The 17,989-nt window shown below is 34.5% G+C and overlaps 1 protein-coding gene across 1 annotated transcript in view; it reads left to right on the forward strand.

Moving 5' to 3' along the window:
- Positions 1-17,989, forward strand: part of Rasa1 (RAS p21 protein activator 1) — a 69,364-nt gene that overhangs the window by 12,927 nt on the left and 38,448 nt on the right. The window contains exons 2-4 of the mRNA XM_005356528.3: positions 14,983-15,135; positions 16,223-16,358; positions 17,221-17,291. Coding sequence (XP_005356585.1) covers positions 14,983-15,135; positions 16,223-16,358; positions 17,221-17,291 — 360 coding nt within the window. The remainder of the gene's footprint in view (positions 1-14,982; positions 15,136-16,222; positions 16,359-17,220; positions 17,292-17,989) is intronic.

Below are 17,989 nucleotides of genomic sequence, written 5' to 3' on the forward strand. Positions count from 1 at the left end.
CTCCCCTCCCCTTTCTTGTGTCTTTACATGTTTTTGATATTAAACACTAGCTTCGTAGAAAAAGATTGGTTGTGTATCTGCTGCTTCTTTTTTCTTTTCTTTTTTGAATACTTTAAGAATCAAGTCTACTAGAATTCTATGAATCAGTGTGGTCCTGGATTATTATTATTTTGCTGGAATCCTTTTTTTTATTATTATTTGAATCTCTTCATTGCTATGAGTCTTTTTATTTGTTGACTTCTTGGTTTAATTTGGTGATTTGATTGAGTCTATTATTACAGGTTTTCTAGCTTAATGAAATACGGGTACAGGGTTTTAAAGTGTTTATAATATTCCGAATTTCTCTGTTTTTCTGTTAATTTATGATTCTTTTAATGTGGCACCAAAGGGCTCTCAGTCTTTATTTTCTCAACAAACCTTGTCTTAGGTTCATTCGTTCTTTGTATTGTTTTTTCTTTCTTTCTATTTCATTAATTTTTGCTCTGAATTTCTATTATTTCTTGCCATGTACTGGGTTTTTATTTGGTTGGTTTTTGTTTTTCCAAATTTTTGAGTTTGTACCTTTAAGTCACTTATTTGTGCTTGTTCTGATTTTTTTAAATGTAGATACCTATAGGGCTATACTTTTTCTTCAAAGGAATGCTTTCAGTATGTCCCAGAGATTTTGTTGTGTTTTCATTTTCATTTAGTTCCAAGAAGCTTTTTTAAAATTTCTTTCTTGATGTCTTCTTTGACCTATTCATTATTCATTAATGAACTATTTACTCGCCATGAGTTTATTTCCTAGAGTTTTTTAGTGTATGTTGTCAATTTTGTTTATTACATTTTCCTTAGAGAACATACATGGGGCTGTTTCGGTTATAAAAATTTGCCTTGTGTCCAGGGTATTGTCTGTTATAGAGAAGCTTCTGTGTGTTGCTGAGAAGAATGTGTTCTTCAGTGTTTTGAGTAGAATATTTTGTAGATATCAATCAGTTAAGTCCATTTGAGATGATGTCATCTGTTTAAATATCATCATAACTTTTTTGTCCAGGTGGTCTGTCTATTGGAGAAAGTAAGCTATTGAACCTACTGTTAATAAATTGATGCTAATCTATATCTCTACATTCTTTTTTAATTAATTTTTTAAAAACAATCTTTTCTCATTTTACATACCTATCCCAGTTCCCATCCCTCTCCTCCCACATTCCCCTCCACCCCACCGTCAGTCATCCATTCCTCAGAAGCTTCCCATGGGGAGTAATCAAAGCCTGACACATCACTTTGAGGCGGGACTCTCTTTCATATTCCTTATTTCTTTGGTCTACATACTCTGCCTGTCTTTCAGGCCTTCTACTTGATCCATTCTACTTGGAGTATTTTTTTTAGTTTTAATTTTTTAAAATTTTTTTTCCAAAGTCAATTAAGTTTTATTTTAACAATGAAAATACAATAAATGTGATGTAATGTATTTTAGTTGGAACTTTGAGAAGAATCACAGGATAGCTCCAGAGCAGAAAAACTAAGCCCTGAAGAGGCAGTTAATTCTCCATCCCCAGAGTGGGCTACTGAGGGCATGGGCATCTGAATACACACACAGCACAACAATATTTATAAGCACACAAAGAAAGCAAAGAAAGGATGTGTGTATAGAAAATGAGTAAAAAGAAGAGGTAGGTATACTTCACAAACATATAAACTGGGTTAGAAAGGACATACTGTATAACATATATAAAAAATACTTTCCTATTATTAAGAGGGATGTCTCAGTCCAGACTTTGTGCAAAGCTTTTGAAATGTAGCCAGACAAGTCTTTAACAAAGTAAATAGTATTATTTATATAATAGTAAATATGTACTATTTAGATGACATCAGTGCATTAAGTATTCTCATACAACTTATATGCATCACTTCCTTGCAATGACAGTAAGTATGGCCCTGATTTCTACTTTATGATATTTGTGCCTATTCTTGATCATAAGGACCTAAACTACTGCCTCTATTAATCCTTCTTTGAGTTTTTTAGTTGGGTCTCTGTCTCTCTCTCTCTCTCTCTCTCTCTCTCTCTCTCTCTCTCTCTCTCTCTCTCTTTCTCTCTCTCTGTGGCCCTGACTGTCCTGGCTCTCACTTTATAGACCAAGCTAGCCTCAAACTCTGGTGGACCTACTTGTTTCCCTCTGCCTCCTGAGTGTTAGGAGTAACGTTGTGGGCCATCACACCTGGTGGATTTTAGGTTTTTCAATTCCATCTTCATTTCAGCTTGAGCCCTGTTCATTGTTTATATCTCTGTTGAATTCTGTTCTCAAATCCTATACTGTCATTGTTATTTCCATCAGCCTTCTGTTTCTGTTTTCTTGGGCATCACCCAGGCATTTATTCTTCTTAAGTGCTTTCTCCTAATTTTAGTGAGCTTTTTGTTCTTCTTTTTCCTTCCTTCATTCCTCACTCCTCTCTCCTTCCTCCCTTCCGTGTGTGTGTGTGTGTGTGTGTGTGTAAGCTTCATGAATTTTTTTTGGTGAAGTTTATGATCTTTCTTTAAAGTTCTGTATTTTGGGTTTCTTGGTCAGTGGTTCTCAACCTGTGAGTCATGACCCCTTTTGGGTCTTGGGTCACTTATCAGATATAATGCATATAATATATTTGCATTATATAACAGTAGCAAAAATTATAGTTGAAGTAGCAACAAAAATAATGTTATGGTTGGGGGTCTCCACATCATGAGGAACTGTATTAAAGGGTTGTATCATCAGGAATGTTGAGAACCGCTGATGGAGGCAATTCTCTTTGGTAAACATTTCTATAGGACTGGCACAAGACACCTTAAGGTCAAGTTCTCAACACAAAGAAGTTTTATTTACTCCAGAGGGACAAAGGGCAGGGAATAAGAAACAAAGATGGGAGATAGATGACAAGGGAGAAGGGGGAAAGGAACTTAAGAGGTGGGGGGAAGGGATATTTGTTGGGGGTCAGAGTGGGGCAAAGGACTGCTTCTGGATAGAGAGGAGACAGATAACGGCCCATGAGAAAATGCCAGTTTATAAAGATAAAGAGGAAACCTTGTGTTAGGATGAAGTGTTTAATTTTGATTGGGCATGTTGATTAGAGACCCAAAGGGTACTTTGATTGCTCGATTTTAATATGTTGAAAGCTAGACCTTGGTAGTTATCCTCAGGAGGAGGAAGTGGCTAAATACGGGTAAGTCTAGCTTTAGGAATGTAGTATGTTTTTTTTTTTTGTTTGTTTGTTTTTTGTTTTTAACAAGGTAGAGGGGAATAGGGGAGAAAGGCAAGGCCTGTCAAAGCCATGTTTGTCATGCTCAGGCTGACTAGAGTCCCTTCAACTGGTAGTTTTAGAGAGGAGATACTGACTTGATCTTTCATAGTCTTCCTGTTTTAGGGAGGAGATCTGGACATGTGAACTCTTTTCTTAGTGTAAAGTCTGATATTGTCAAAGCAGGTGGGGGTAGAAGAGAGATTGTATACTTGGGTCAGGGATTGGGCCTAGAGGTTGAAATGCTTGGGTGGAATGAAGTGAGGTAGACAGAGGGGCCTGAACTGGTGTACAGGGTGTGTATTCTGGTCTAAGCCTGGACTGTGGTGGTAGCTCTGGGTAGAAAGGTTGGGTATTGTGTGGAAGTAGACTTTGAATTGATGGACAGGGCCAGTTGTGTTGGAAGTCTAGAGCTTTGTTTCTGAATAGGCACAGGTGGTCAGACTTGGCTGTGGCTGTGGATGTGGGACCTGGAAGTTAGATCTAGTATTGTGAAAGGAGGGAGGGGGTCATGGGGAGTCTTCAGGCTAGACCCTGGAGAAGGATGTGCAGGATTCGACTGTTCGGCAGTAGTAATATTTTGTATAACTAAAGTACAGTATCAAAGCAAGGAACTAATATGTGGGAAAAGTTTTTAATTTTTTACTTGGTTTATTTGGTGAAAAGATCTGTTCTAAGATAATATCTTCTCTCTGCATTAAAATTCCTGTAGGAGAAATTCTAGAAGGCAATGACTAGAATACAATTAAGATTCAGATTCACTCTTATCTACATTTGCCTCCTCTAATTTCTCTTTAACAACCATCAATTCTTTTTCTGCTTGTGCTGTTAATTCTCTGGGATTATTTAAGTCTTTCTTACCATCTAAGGTTTTGCTTAAATGAACTGTTAGGTCAGGTGATATCCCAACAGCTGGTCGTAGACTGGAAATGTCTCCTAACAATCTTTGAAAGTCATTAAAAGTCTACAATCAAGTCTCTCCTAATTTGTGCCTTTTGTGTTCTAATTTTCTCTAAACCTATTTTGAAACCTAGGTAATTGACAGAATCTTTGTATTTTTCAGGAGCAATTTGTAATCCCCATTTAGGCAAAACTTTCTTGACTTTTTCAAACATTCTAAAGTGTTTGCATTTGAGTTAGATAACAAAATGTCATTCATGTAATGGTAAATTATAGACTTAGGAACTTGCTTGCATATTATTTTTAATGGCTGATTTACAAAGTATTGGCACAGGGTGGGACTATTGAGCATTCCCTGTGAGAGGACGGCCCACTGTTATCTCCTAAATAGGCTGAGAATTATTATAAGTAGGCACTGTGAAAGCAAATTTTTCTCTGACCTTTTCTTGTAAAGGTATATTGAAGAAACAATCTTTTAAATCAATAAGAGGCCATCCTTTTGGTAATAGAGAAGGCAGAGGAATTCCAGACTGTGGAGGGCCCATAGGTTGAATTACCTTGTTAACAGCTCTTAAATCTGTCACCATTCTCCATTTACCAGATTTCTTTTTTACAACAAACACAGGAGAATTCCAAGGGCTGGTTGACTCTTCAGTATGGTGAGCATCTACTTACTCTTGCTTCTAAAGTCTGCAGTTTGTCTTCTTTCAAAGGCCATTGTTTAACCCATATGAGTTTCTCAGTTAACCATTTTAAAGGCAAGGCTGTTAGTATCTCTGAAGGTTTGCCAGTTGCTTTGTGTTCTTATACAGCTTGAATGGCTGGTGACCTTTGTTTATAATATGTTATAATATCCTTCTCAGAAACATGAGTTTTTGGGATTGCAGGAATGTTAACTTGGATATTCCATTGTTGTAATAGGTCATGACCCATAAATTCACTGCAATATTAGCGACATATGGCCTCAGCCTACTTCTCTGCTCTCCTGGCCCTATGCATTCAACCCATCTTGTGCTTTGTTTCACTTGAGATAGGGTTCCAATTCATAGGAATTGAATATCTGCCTCTTGAAGAGGCCAATTTGGTTGCCAAGATTCTGGAGTAATGATATTCACATCCACATCCATGTGTAGCTCAATTACAATGTTATTTATAAGCAGCTTTGGTCTTTGATCATTTATAGAAGTCTGCCAAAATAGGTTTCCTATTTCCTATTGGAGCTTTTGATTCATCCTCCATGTCTATTCCATCATCCAGAACAGTATGGTTTTTTGCAGTAGGCCCTGGATTATTTAGTTTTCCTGGTGAGATATATTCTCTACAGTGACTGGACCTTGTTTTACATGATGGACTGCAAGAGTCCCCCCAAGTAGTTGCCTAGTACTATCGGGTTGCCTTGTCTGTCTTTTGTCAACCTACATTCATTGGTCCAATGTAGACCTTTGCAACAACTCCTACATATATCAGAAGGCTGAGTCCTTCTATTTTTGCCATTCCTAGAGAAGACATTATTCCTAGGAATTCCTTGTCTACAGTTCTTTCTTAGATATCCTATCCTACTACAATTGAAACATTTGGTATTTTTGTTTCTCCCCCTACCATTGGAAATCACTTTTTATACCCAGGCCTCAGTACTAGAGTCAAATGTTTCAACTTTCATTGTATGCACTATCCATCCATTCATCTTTGGGTGCTGAGCTAACCTTTAAAAGGCTGGAGGAACTTCTTACATCCTACGTTGGCATTTTCAAAAGCCAAAGATTCAGTAAGTACATGTCTAGCTTCAGGGTCTGTCACTCATACTTGTATAGCCTTAGTTAATCTTTGTAAGATGTTACTAAAGGATTCTCTCTGGCCTTGTTTAAACCTGGTATATAATTCAATCCTTTTTCTTAGCTCCTGAATCCTTTCCAAGCATTTAAAACTGCTGTGCTACATAGTGACAAGGTTCATTCATCATGGTGAGCCTGTTCCTGTGGATCAGAGTAATGGCCCTTGCCAACAATTTGATCTTGGGAAGTCTCACATCCTTTTGTTTTTCCTCTGTTGTTCTAAAATTTTTGCCTCTTCTAATAACGTTTCCAAAGTAACTGAGGTCCAACTTCAATTCAGATTATCTTTTTCTGGTGTGAGTTTAGGCAGATTATGTATTTCAAAGGATGAGTACTCTTCATATAGATTTTTAAATTTGAGTAGTGAATTATTATAATTGGAATTTATTATCCTTTGGAGTTTATGGGATCTATAATAATACTTTAATTCCTGATACTAGTAATTTTTAGCTTACTTAAAAATATCAATTTTTGGATGGTGAAAAGTAACAACTTTAAAAAAATAAGGTATTTTTATATTGTTTTGCATATATGTATCTTTACATGCCACATATGTACAGTGCCCTTAAAGGTTGGAAGAAGGTGTCCGATCCTCTGAATTGGAGTTACAGATAGTTGTGAATGTCTATGTTGATGCTGGGAATGGAACCTGGGTTCTCTGTAGGAGCAGCAAGTGCTAGTCTTAACTGCTAAGTCATCCTACACCTTCTTTTTTGATGCCTAATGCTTTTTAAAAGTTTTCTTATTATTTCTGTCTCCCAACTTATCCATGTGTTTTGTTTTCTACCTCCCTTGTTAGACTGCTCAGTATATTAGTCACAGTGTTTTAAAGTCCAGAAACTTTTGACATGTTCAGTTGTGGTACTTGCATTGTCTTTTCAAACTGTATTTTGTATTTTTTAGTATGTAAATAGTAAATGTGATATATTACATGGAAGGACTGTTATAAACAGGCCATTAGGAATGCAGTGACAGAGCAGTCTGTGTCCCATGAGTGGGTCTGAGTTTAGATGATTCTATGTTCTCAACAGTGTTTTTAGTTATCTCCTGCAACTCCTGTCCTTAAATGGGACAGAATTGCTATAGGAGTCCATTATTTCTCTTCCTCTGTAGGAAAGGCTAAAGGCAGCTGGAATCTTCCACCTACCTAGTTAGGCTTTGCTAAATTAAATTTCTTTGAAGGGAGGTATTGTTAGAAGAACTTAAGTACATAGTACAAAATGGTAGTAAATTTATTTACTCAAATAAATAAAAAATATAAAGAAAATAAAGAACAAATAAATAAAATTATTTTTTAAGGGAGAAACCATACCCTGTATAAAAAGTTAGTGCATCTTTGTATTATACTGCATATTAGAATGTCTAAGTTTTAAAGTTACTCTTTGATGCTGGGGGCATATCCCTGTGGTTTGCCTATTGTGTCTTGCCACAAGTTTAATCCCTAGTACTGAATAAAAGAAAAATGTTTTCAGTTTCTGTTTGAGATAGGTATAGTGGTGTACACTTTTAATCCCATCATTTCTATTTCATATTTAAGGTGGTAGGAGAGTTGTGGATTTTTAACTTTGTCCTGTTCATTACTTTTTAAAAGGTTGAATTCTCTTTAGATTTTCTTACGTGCTACACAGGAAGCTGGAAGTGTCTTTGAAAATGTTTAAAGTTTTTTTTTTCCCCCCTCTTTACTTTGAGACAAAATCACTGTGTTTCTCTAGATCTAGGTCTGGGACTTATTTCAAACAATGATGGGCTAGAACTCATGGTAATTCTTCTGCCTCAGCTTGCTGGGTGCTGGAGTTACATGCATGTGACCCCATGCCAATTTACTTTTTAATAGAGAGATTGGTTTATGGAAATTTCAGCATCTTTTAGCAGTATAAGTCAAAAACAATGATTTATGTGTACAAAGTGTACTAGTAAAAGAACGAAAATGGGTATACAAGATCATAAAGTGAGAAGTTTTATTCAAAATAATAAAAAAGATGAAATTTGGTTGGTAGCTTTTTGAAATTTTTTTTAGTGAGGTTGGGTATTTATTTAGTGGGTTATGGAGGGGAAAGGGAGAAGGGGAGAAGAGCAGAGGCAGAGACAGTGAGGGGGGAGATGGAAGCTGCCTCTTTGAGAAGGAGACCGAAAAGTCTGAGAAATAAACATTTAACTGTCTTTTTCCAACTATTTAGTTGATTTTCTTGTTCTTACCTCTGTACATTTAATAAAATTACTGTAATGTGTTTAGTTAAAACCTAGATATTTTTCAGAAGGAAGCAGTTTTGAACAAATAACAAGGAATTATAGCAAGTCAGTATGCCAGCTTTTTATATAAGTGTACAGTAATATTTAATCACTGTAAACTGATATTTAGTATAAAAAACAGGTAATGTTTGATCTTTTAGACAGATAAATAACTTAGGATCTTCTGTATTTCAGGTATGTGTTATCTTCAATCCAGCATGGATATGAGTATAGGAATTCTCTTACGATTGTTAAATTTAGTAAACTTCTTTCTTGCCTTAATTCAGCTTTTCCTAAATTTTCATAATTAGTGATTGTTTGCACAGTTTCAGGAACATAGCAATAGCACCATAATAATTTTCTAAGCTTTTGGTGCTTATAAACTAATACAGGGGAAGAAATGTTTCAGAAAACCTGTTTGTGGCTTTAGTTCTCTTAATGAATTATTGTTTTGAAAGAGTATATTTAAATTCCTTTGCTTCAGTATTTCTTTTTGACAATCTGGTAGCATTTTCTTTTTTGATAGTGATATTGATGCTTTATAAATAGCAAAACTATTTAACATGTATTTAGTATATAAATTTTACATACAGTTCTTTTCCTTATGTACTTGACACACAATGTTTTTTTTTAGCAGCATGCTTATTTATTCTAGTCATATAAACTAATATTCCCAACATTTCAAAGTTAGCTGTGTAAACAACTGGAAGAAATATGGAGAGAGTGCTGTCTGCAAGCAGGATCATTGTTAATTTCTGTGTCATTCCATTTTTTATTGTATGTGCAAAGTGAACATTGTATGTATGCGTGTATGTGTTCCTGTGGAAGAAGGGAGGTGTCTACCATCTACTGTCTGATACTGCTAAAATTATCGTGATACTGAGGTCAACTGCCACAGGAATGGAAACCCGTACAAATGTCTAAAGAGTAAATGAATCTCGACTATGCAAGTGAATATTGTTAGCATTGTGTATGGACAGTGATATCAATAAATTACGCTCTTGTGTTTTTTCCCTCCCCTTTGGACATATAACTATGATGAGTAGGACAGTTATAGATACATTAGTTTTAGAGAAATAAACTATAGTGATATATTATTTGTGTTTTAATTAATAAAGCTTGCCTGAAGGTCAGAAGGCACAGAAGCCATACTAGTCAGCCATACAGGTCAGGGAGTGGTGGCATACACCTTTAATCCCAGGACTCAGGAGACAGAGGCAGACAGATCTCTCTGAGTTGTCACCAGGGTCTACATAAGATTGAATCTGTTTTAAAGAGAAACACAGCTCACACAGAGGTGATGCCAGCACTTGGGATTACATGTCTTTAATCCCAGCTCCAGGGAGATGGAGACAGTAGTGATGTGGCTGGGTGCAGAGAGGAATATAAAGAAGAGACAGGAACTCAGTGGAGTATAGAATCTTGAGGATTTGTGGAGACAGGATCTCACCCTTTCGATCTGAAGATTTGGTAAAGGTAAAAGGTCTGTCTAGTGGTTGGCAGCTTTGCTTTTCTGATCTTCAGATTGAACCCCAATATCTGTCTCTGGGTTTTTATTATTTGTGATACAATAAGCTGTTGCGTTCTTAATTTTAATAGATTCATTTTCCCTTTTATATTTGATGTGTTTGGGGGTCATGTGTAAGAAATTCTTGTGTATATTTAGTTGTATACATACACTTTTCTACATTACTTTCTTTTTCATTAGAAGCTTTATTTTATCTCCCACTTTTCCACATATATGTGTATTATGTTTGTATGTATGTAAGGAATTGTTTTTTGTATGTGGAACAAGGAAATGATCAAGATTAACTTAAAAAGTAGATATTCTGTTGACTACTTTCCATCAGGTAAGAAATGTCTTTTCTAGCTTATTATCATAGAGAATGCCATTCTCATTACTGAAAGCAGTTGTTGGCAACTTTTCTCTATTTGTTCAACCTACGATAGTTCAGCTACAGTCTTCCAGGTTTATTAACCTGAGAACTCACTTTTTTCTGGTGTTATATTGTACTTTTGATTCTGGTGTCACCTATCCTGTCTTCAGTATTTCTTTTCTACCTTTTTAGGTTACCTTTTTCTGATTTCTTGAGGTAGAAACTTTATTGATTTCAGCCCCCCCCCTTTTTACTCTTTTTATGGTAATACATTTCCCCCCTTTTTATTGAGCCATATATACTTTTTTAAAAAAGAGAATCCTTTGAAGATACTTACTGATTACCCATGTAAATAATTAGAGTCCTGTCCAGTTTAATTTTATTAATCTTCTAAGTACTTCCAATGAAAGACCTTAGTGCAAACATCTTCATACCTCAGTATTTGGACAAATATCAATATAATTCAGCTTTGTAAAATATCACTTTATATATATAAAACCTCATTAACAACTTCTAGCAATTTAAATAACTTAACCTCCAAGGTAACCTTATTAGGAATATCCTCAGTGATTCTAAACTTCCTGTCTGCTTTGTACCCATAAAGATCTCCAAAAGAGCAAGGTCAAAGCCATTGCATGGATTCTGGTGGTCAGGATGATCGGAAAGAGAAAAACACATTCCAAATAACGTGTTTTCATATACTGTTCTATTGAGCTATATATTTTTCTCTGCTCCCCTCTCTTCCTCCCCCTCCCCTACCTTGTCATGATCCCCACGGTCCCAGTTTACTCAGGAGATCTTGTCTTTTTCTCCTTCCATTTAAATTAGATCCATGTGTTTTTCTCTTAGGATCCTCTTTGTTGTCTAGGTTCTCGGGGATTGTGAATTGTAGGCTTGCTTTTCTTTGCTTTATGTCTAAAAGCCACATAGGAGTGAGTACATATATTTGTCTTTTTTTAGTCTGGATTACTTAACTCAATATGATGTGCCTAGATCCATCTGCTTGTCTGCAAATTTTAAGATATCATTTCTGCTATGTAGTGCTCCATTGTGTAAATGTACCACATCTTTTTTGTTCATTCCTCAGTCATGGGGCATTTAGGTTGTTTCCAGGTTCTGGCTATGACAAATAATGCTGCTATGAACACAGTTGAACACATGTCTTTGTAGAATGATTGAGCATCCTTTGGTTATATATGAAAATGTGGTATTAGTGGGTCTTGAGGTAGATTGTTCTTAATTTTCTGAGAAATCGCTATACTGATATCTGAAGTGGCTGTATCAGTTTGCACTCCCACCAACAATGGATGAGTGTTCTGTTTATGCCATATCCTCTTCAGCATGAGTTGTCATCAGTTTTTTTTTTGTCATCAGTTTTTTATATTGGTCATTCTTATAGGTGTAAGATGGAATCTCAGAGTTGTTTTGATTTGCATTTCTCTGATGACTAAGGATGTTGAGCATTTCCTTAAGTGTCTTTCAGCATTTTAGATTCCTCTGTTGAAAATTTTCTGTTTAAGTCTGTACTCTATTTTTTACTGGATTATTTGTTCTTTTGGTGACCAGTTTCTTGAGTTCTTTGTATATTTTGGAGATCAGCCTTCTGTCCGATGTGGGGTTGGTGAAGATCTTTTCCGATTCTGTAGGCTGTCTCTTTGTCTTGTTGACCACGTCCTGCTTTGCAGAAGCTTCTCAGTTTCAGGAGGTCCCATTTATTAATTGTTTCTCTCAGTGTCTGTGCTACTGGGGTTATATTTAGGAAGTTGTCTCCTGTGCCAGTGCGTTCAAGTGTACTTCCCTCTTTTCTATGAGATCAGTGTGGTTATTGATGCCTTTGATCCATTTGGACTTGAGTTTTGTGCATGGTGATAGATACGGACCTATTTTCATATTCTACATGTTGATATCCATTTATGCCAGCACCATTTGTTGAATATATTTTTTTCAATTTTATATTTCTTGCTTCTTTCACTATAATCAGGTGTTTATAGGAATCTTCGATTCCATTCCATTGGTCCTCCTGTCTGTTTTTGTGCCAATACAAGGTTGTTTTCTGTACTGTAGCTCCATAGTAGAGTTTAAAGTCAGAGATTGTGATGCCTCCATAAGTTTCTTTATTGTACAGGATTGTTTTGGCTATCCTGGTTTTTTGAGTTTTGTTTTGTTTTTTTTTTTTTTTTTGAAGTTGAGTGTTGTTCTTTGAAAGTCTGTGAAGAATTTTGATGGACATTGCATTGAATCTGTAGATTGCTTTTGGTAAGATTACCATTTTTACTATGTTAATTCTACCTACCCAAGAGCATGGGAAATCTTTCCATTTTCTGGTGTCTCCTTCAATTTCTTTTTTCAGAGATTTAAAGTTCTTGTCATACAAATCTTCCACTTGTTTGGTTAGAGTTATTCCAAGATATTTTATGTTATTTGTTCAGGTTTTATTTCTCAATATTACAGAATTCTCTTTAAGTAAAGTATTTGTAAGTCAAAATTGGTAGAACTACCACTTTTTGATTTGCTTCTTTGAATTAACAAACTATTAACAAATACAGAAATGCTTAATTTGTAAATAAATTAGTAACCTTTAAAGTTTTAGTAAAGAATAATAATTACTTTAAAATTTTTACATTTCTTTTGGTTCATGTCTTAGAGTAGTACCAGGTGTGTCTTTGGAAATCTCTTCTCTCAAAACTTATGACCTAAAAGTAGTGAAGGGACTTTTGGCACCTAATGTCATTTTTTTATCTATTTGTTTTGTATGCATGTGTGTGAGAGAAGGAGCATGAGCTCCCATGTGGAGTGGAGGACAACTTGTGGCAGTTGTTTCCTACTGTGGGGTTTGATAGCAGTTTGTCAGACTTTCAGCAAGAGCTTCAAGCCATCTCACCAGCTTGAAGATAGTAATTTTCTGGTTAATTACATTAAGGCTAGGTAATGTACTCTGAGCATTTTTGGCTATTTTTAATGGGGTGTGGTTGATTCAGCATATAGTCAGTGTTAGGTAACTGCCTGTAGTCACTTGTAGAAAGATGTATTTCTAATATAGATGAATGTTATTATCTTATGCAGTATGATAATCCTGGTCTTTTAGTGGTTCTTCTGAGCTTCTCAGAGTAGTGAGAGCAAAGCAGCCTCCAGTAACACACCTCCTTCAACAAGGCCATACCTCCCTAAACTTCTGTACACTGTGCCAACCAATCAGGACCACGTATCCAAATGCCCAAAACTCTGGATGACATCACAATCAAATGTTATCACAGCATATATGCAAATTATGTTCTATCTTTCATTTTTTTTAAGATTTGTTTATTTATTATGTATACAGTGTTCTGCTTGCATATATGCCCGAAGGCCAGAAGAGGGCACCAAATCTCATTATGGATGGTTGTGAGCCACCTTGTATTTGTTGGGAATTGAACTCAGGACCTCCAGAAGAATAGCCAGTACTCTTAACCTCTGAGCATCTCTCCAGCCCCTATTATTTGTCCTTTTCTGTATTTTTTAATTCTATTTTGTTGTTTAGCAAGCAAATTCTGTTTTCAAGTTTATCTGCCTCGTATTAAATGCTTAATTTCCTGCTAATCTCATTTAGCTCTTAATTTTGTAAACTTGATTACTTATTTTTAAATGCTTTGATTTTTGTGCTTCTGTTTTATGGTTATGTTTGTATTTTCTCTTTTCTTGATTTATATCTATATTTAATAAATTTATCTTCTTAATTTTTTTGTGGTACTGAAAATTTTGAATTCCTGATCCTCCTTCTACTCCCAAAATACTGAGATTACATGAAAACGGAGGCTGCATGAAGCACCCTGTCTGGTTAAAATTTTCTCTGTGAGATAAAGCTTTTCCTTTTGAGACTTTTAAAAATGAAATAGAAGTAGGTTAATTTCGACTAATGTCCATATGTAGTATAGTTTAGAATGAGAACATAATGTTTGCAGCTGTAGATGTATAAAGGGTTTTATAGAAGTATACTTTTGACAGGATCTCGACCTAGACTGGTATTTTGATAAGCAGAAGCAGGATGATGAGTTTTTATGTGAAAGAATGTGTGTTAAATAATATCTGTGATACAACAAACATTCTAGTTTGGCTAAGAGAAATATTGTAGCCCTGCACACTGTCCTTTGAATTGTCTGTACTTCATTTGTTTTAGGGGGTTTATAATTTTAGCAAATGTCCATACCAGTCTAACATAACTAATTTTAGAAGAGACAAATGTTGTGTAAGACAGTTTGGATGACATTTTGAAAGTTACAGAAAATCTTTGAAGTAGTATGATCCGCTACAGAACCATGTAATTCAGGTAACAAAGGATTCCCTGGCCATTGAATTGGCACACCAAAAAATATTTATATTCTCTGTAAGAAGAGTTGAGCTTAAATATATGGCTGTCTTAAAATCAAGGGCACTGATCAGTTTCCTGTTTTCCTGTCAGGGTAGTAAAACTAAAACTAGGTAAAATACTATTTTCTACGAGATTCTAAGTACTTTGTTATATCAGTGGATTTTTTTATATGGAGAGTTGTTGTAAATTATTTCTAATTACTCAACTTAATTGCTTTGTTCCAGGAAAGAGTTTGATACAATAAATGTTTCTATTTTAGCAAATATAGGTAAGTCCTGGAGCAAGGGGATTGAAGGAAAGAAGATGCTCATCAGTGAGATAACACAGTTTAGTATTTGAAGAAATTAGAAAACCTTGTGAAACAGTGTTCTTAGCGAAGTTGAGAGGAGGTGAAAAGTGGAGTTAAAATTGAATTGTTTAGACTAAACAAATGTTTAACATTAAACAAATGTTGCATGTGAGGGTTTAATGCCTATAGTATTATGTCTTTCAGTCTGCACAGAAATTTTATGGTGACTAGTTTTATTTTAATTATTTGTTTTCCCCCTAGGTGGTATCATGGAAAACTCGATAGAACTATAGCAGAAGAACGCCTCAGACAGGCAGGAAAATCTGGAAGCTACCTTATAAGAGAGAGTGATCGGAGGCCGGGGTCCTTTGTACTTTCATTTCTTAGCCAGACAAATGTCGTCAACCATTTTAGGTAAGTCTCTGTCCTGACTTTAAGGTATTTAATATGGCACTTAGGTATTTAATCTGACATGTTTATAAATATATTCACTTTTACAAAAGTGAATGATGGTATAATTAACTTGATTTCAATTAAGTTATTTAATCAGTGATTTAGAGTAAATATTTTTGAGATGTTGAAACTTTTTGTTTAAAGATAGTAATCTTTACAATGCCAGTTTTTAAATATATTCCTCAGATTTGAGGAATGTATTATTACAGATACATTTTAAAAAAGATGAAAGCTAAAATGAAAGAAATAAAGACTGGGACTGTAGAGTAACAGAAGACATTGTATAGGATTAGTTCTCTTTAGCTTCACTATCTTCAATTCTGTCCATGTAACTTCTGTGAGTTAAACAGGTATGTCTGTTTTCAAGTAAGGTGTCATCTCTGTAAACATTTATTTACATATATAATTTCATAATATTTGATTATAATTTTTATGTAACATTTTTATTATATTCTACATGAATTTCATGAGATTTGTAAGCTACTTCTAGCCAGAGTAATTTTTATAAAATAGCTGAGTCTTAAATATAGAAAGTGAGGAGACAGATCTGAAGGTAGTAAATTTTCAAGTATTTGATTCAGTTACATAATTGAAACTTATAAATATGTTGTCATATTAACTTTATAAATACTTAAAATAACACTCAGTTGCCAATGATGATACGAAGAAGTGGTTTTTGAAGTACAAGAATGTATGTTAATGGAAAAGAACATGAAGTTGATAAAATTGTCTTTATGAAACTTGGTTCTAAAAATTAAACATAGAAGCTAGACTTTAATCCCAGCACTTGGGATGCAGAGGCAGGCGGATCTCGGTAAGTTTGAGACCATCCTTGTCTACGTGTGAGTTCCAGGACAACCAGAACTGTTACACAGAGAATCCCTGTCTTGAAAAACCAAAAAAAGAAAAAAAAAAATGAGTGTAGGTGCTGGAGGGACATAGTACCATGGTAGAGAACCTGTGTTTAATTTTCACTCAAAAAAGAATAAAAAAGACTAGTTTTTAGAATACTTTTCAAACTATGTTTCTTTTTTCTTTTACTAACTAGGATTATTGCTATGTGTGGAGATTACTACATTGGTGGAAGGCGTTTTTCTTCACTCTCAGACCTAATAGGTTATTACAGTCATGTTTCTTGTTTACTTAAAGGAGAAAAATTACTCTATCCAGTTGCACCACCAGAGGCAAGTAAAACATGAATGAAATACCATAACTTTTATTTTACAAAATCAGATGAATTTTGATCTGATTAAATTTCTTAAGACTTTTATAATCTTATGTGCCTTAATTCTGGTTATAATGCTAGAATAAAAATTAGTTTCCTTATTAAAATAATTTTGTATTAAAGTAACTAGATTTTAAAGATAATTCTTTGCATTTATAGCTTACTGTAATTGCTAGGGAGTTAAAATGTCTTACATTGTAAAATGAAGATTAATTTCTGTATTCTGTGTAGCTTATTTAATGATTGTCCAGATTATCTGAAAAAAACCAACTCTGTTGTACTTTTACACTAATTTCTGTAAAAATAACTAGCAAGAACAGCAAACATTTTTAGGTTCTTTATAGAAGCTTAGTAAAGATTAATTTAAATGATTCTATGGAGTTTATAATACTCAGTTGGCTTTAAGGTTTGTGTGGATGTATCTTTTTGACGTGGATACAGATACTATCTTTTGATTGTGTATGTGAATATATGTATAGGTGTGTGACTGTATAGAGACTTGTGTGTATCTTTGTCGGGGTTGTATGTGAATACTCATGACTGGTGACTAGAAGTTGACATCAGGTGTTTGCCTTGATTGTTCTCTACTTGATTAATTAATTAAGCAAAGTCTCTGGATGTACCCAGAGCTTTTCAATTTGGCAAGTTTGACTTGATAATTTGCTTCCTAAATGCTAGGATTACAGACAGTTGCCACACCTGTCACCTGTAGTAATTTTTATGTGGGTTTATGTGGATCCAGTTTGGGTTTTCAGACTTAGGGATAGGGGCATGAACCATCTCCCTAGCTCCTAAGTATTACTATTTTCAATGGTTTCCAGCCAGTAGAAGATAGAAGACGTGTTCGAGCCATTCTACCCTATACAAAAGTACCAGAGACTGATGAAATAAGGTATTTTATACTATTTCTTATGTATAAGCATTTGAAAGAGCTAGACAATGAAGATTTATTGCTCTGAAACAAGCAAAGGTTTTGAATTTGAGGAAATATGATAACTATATAAAGTTGCCTTTAGTGCTGGATCTGTTGTGTTCCCATGGGATATCTTGTCTATTCAGACTGAAGATATAAATCAGGGTGGCCACAGTGAAAATGACACAGGAAAGAACAGCTTTTTTTTTTTTAAATAAAGTTTTCTGAGAAAGTAGAGTTCTTTCACAATTTGTGTGTGGTTCATTTATTTATTTTCTGTATTTTATTACCTGTAACATTTATGCCTCAGCTATAAATGATGCTGAATATAATTGTTGAATTTTGCATAATGGGTGAATATTTTTAAATTTCAAGACTATTATATAACCATAGAGAATTATAGTTTTTGGATTTGCATATAATTTGATTATAAATTAATTATAAGGCTTGATAATCAAATTATCCTTCACTAGAAGCTATATATTCATTCTATAGAAACATTTTTTTCTTAACTATAAAATGTTTGGCTGCTTCTGAATAGTTGAATAATATATATAGACTATATAGTGTCTCTTTGAAATAACAGGATAATAAAATAACATTTTTTTGTGGCACTAAAATTTTTGGAAATTATTATTAGAAAACAAAGACTTATGAAATTATTACTAGAAAACAAA

This window comes from Microtus ochrogaster, chromosome 19 (assembly GCF_000317375.1).
Source record: "Microtus ochrogaster isolate Prairie Vole_2 chromosome 19, MicOch1.0, whole genome shotgun sequence".
NCBI lineage: Eukaryota > Metazoa > Chordata > Mammalia > Rodentia > Cricetidae > Microtus > Microtus ochrogaster.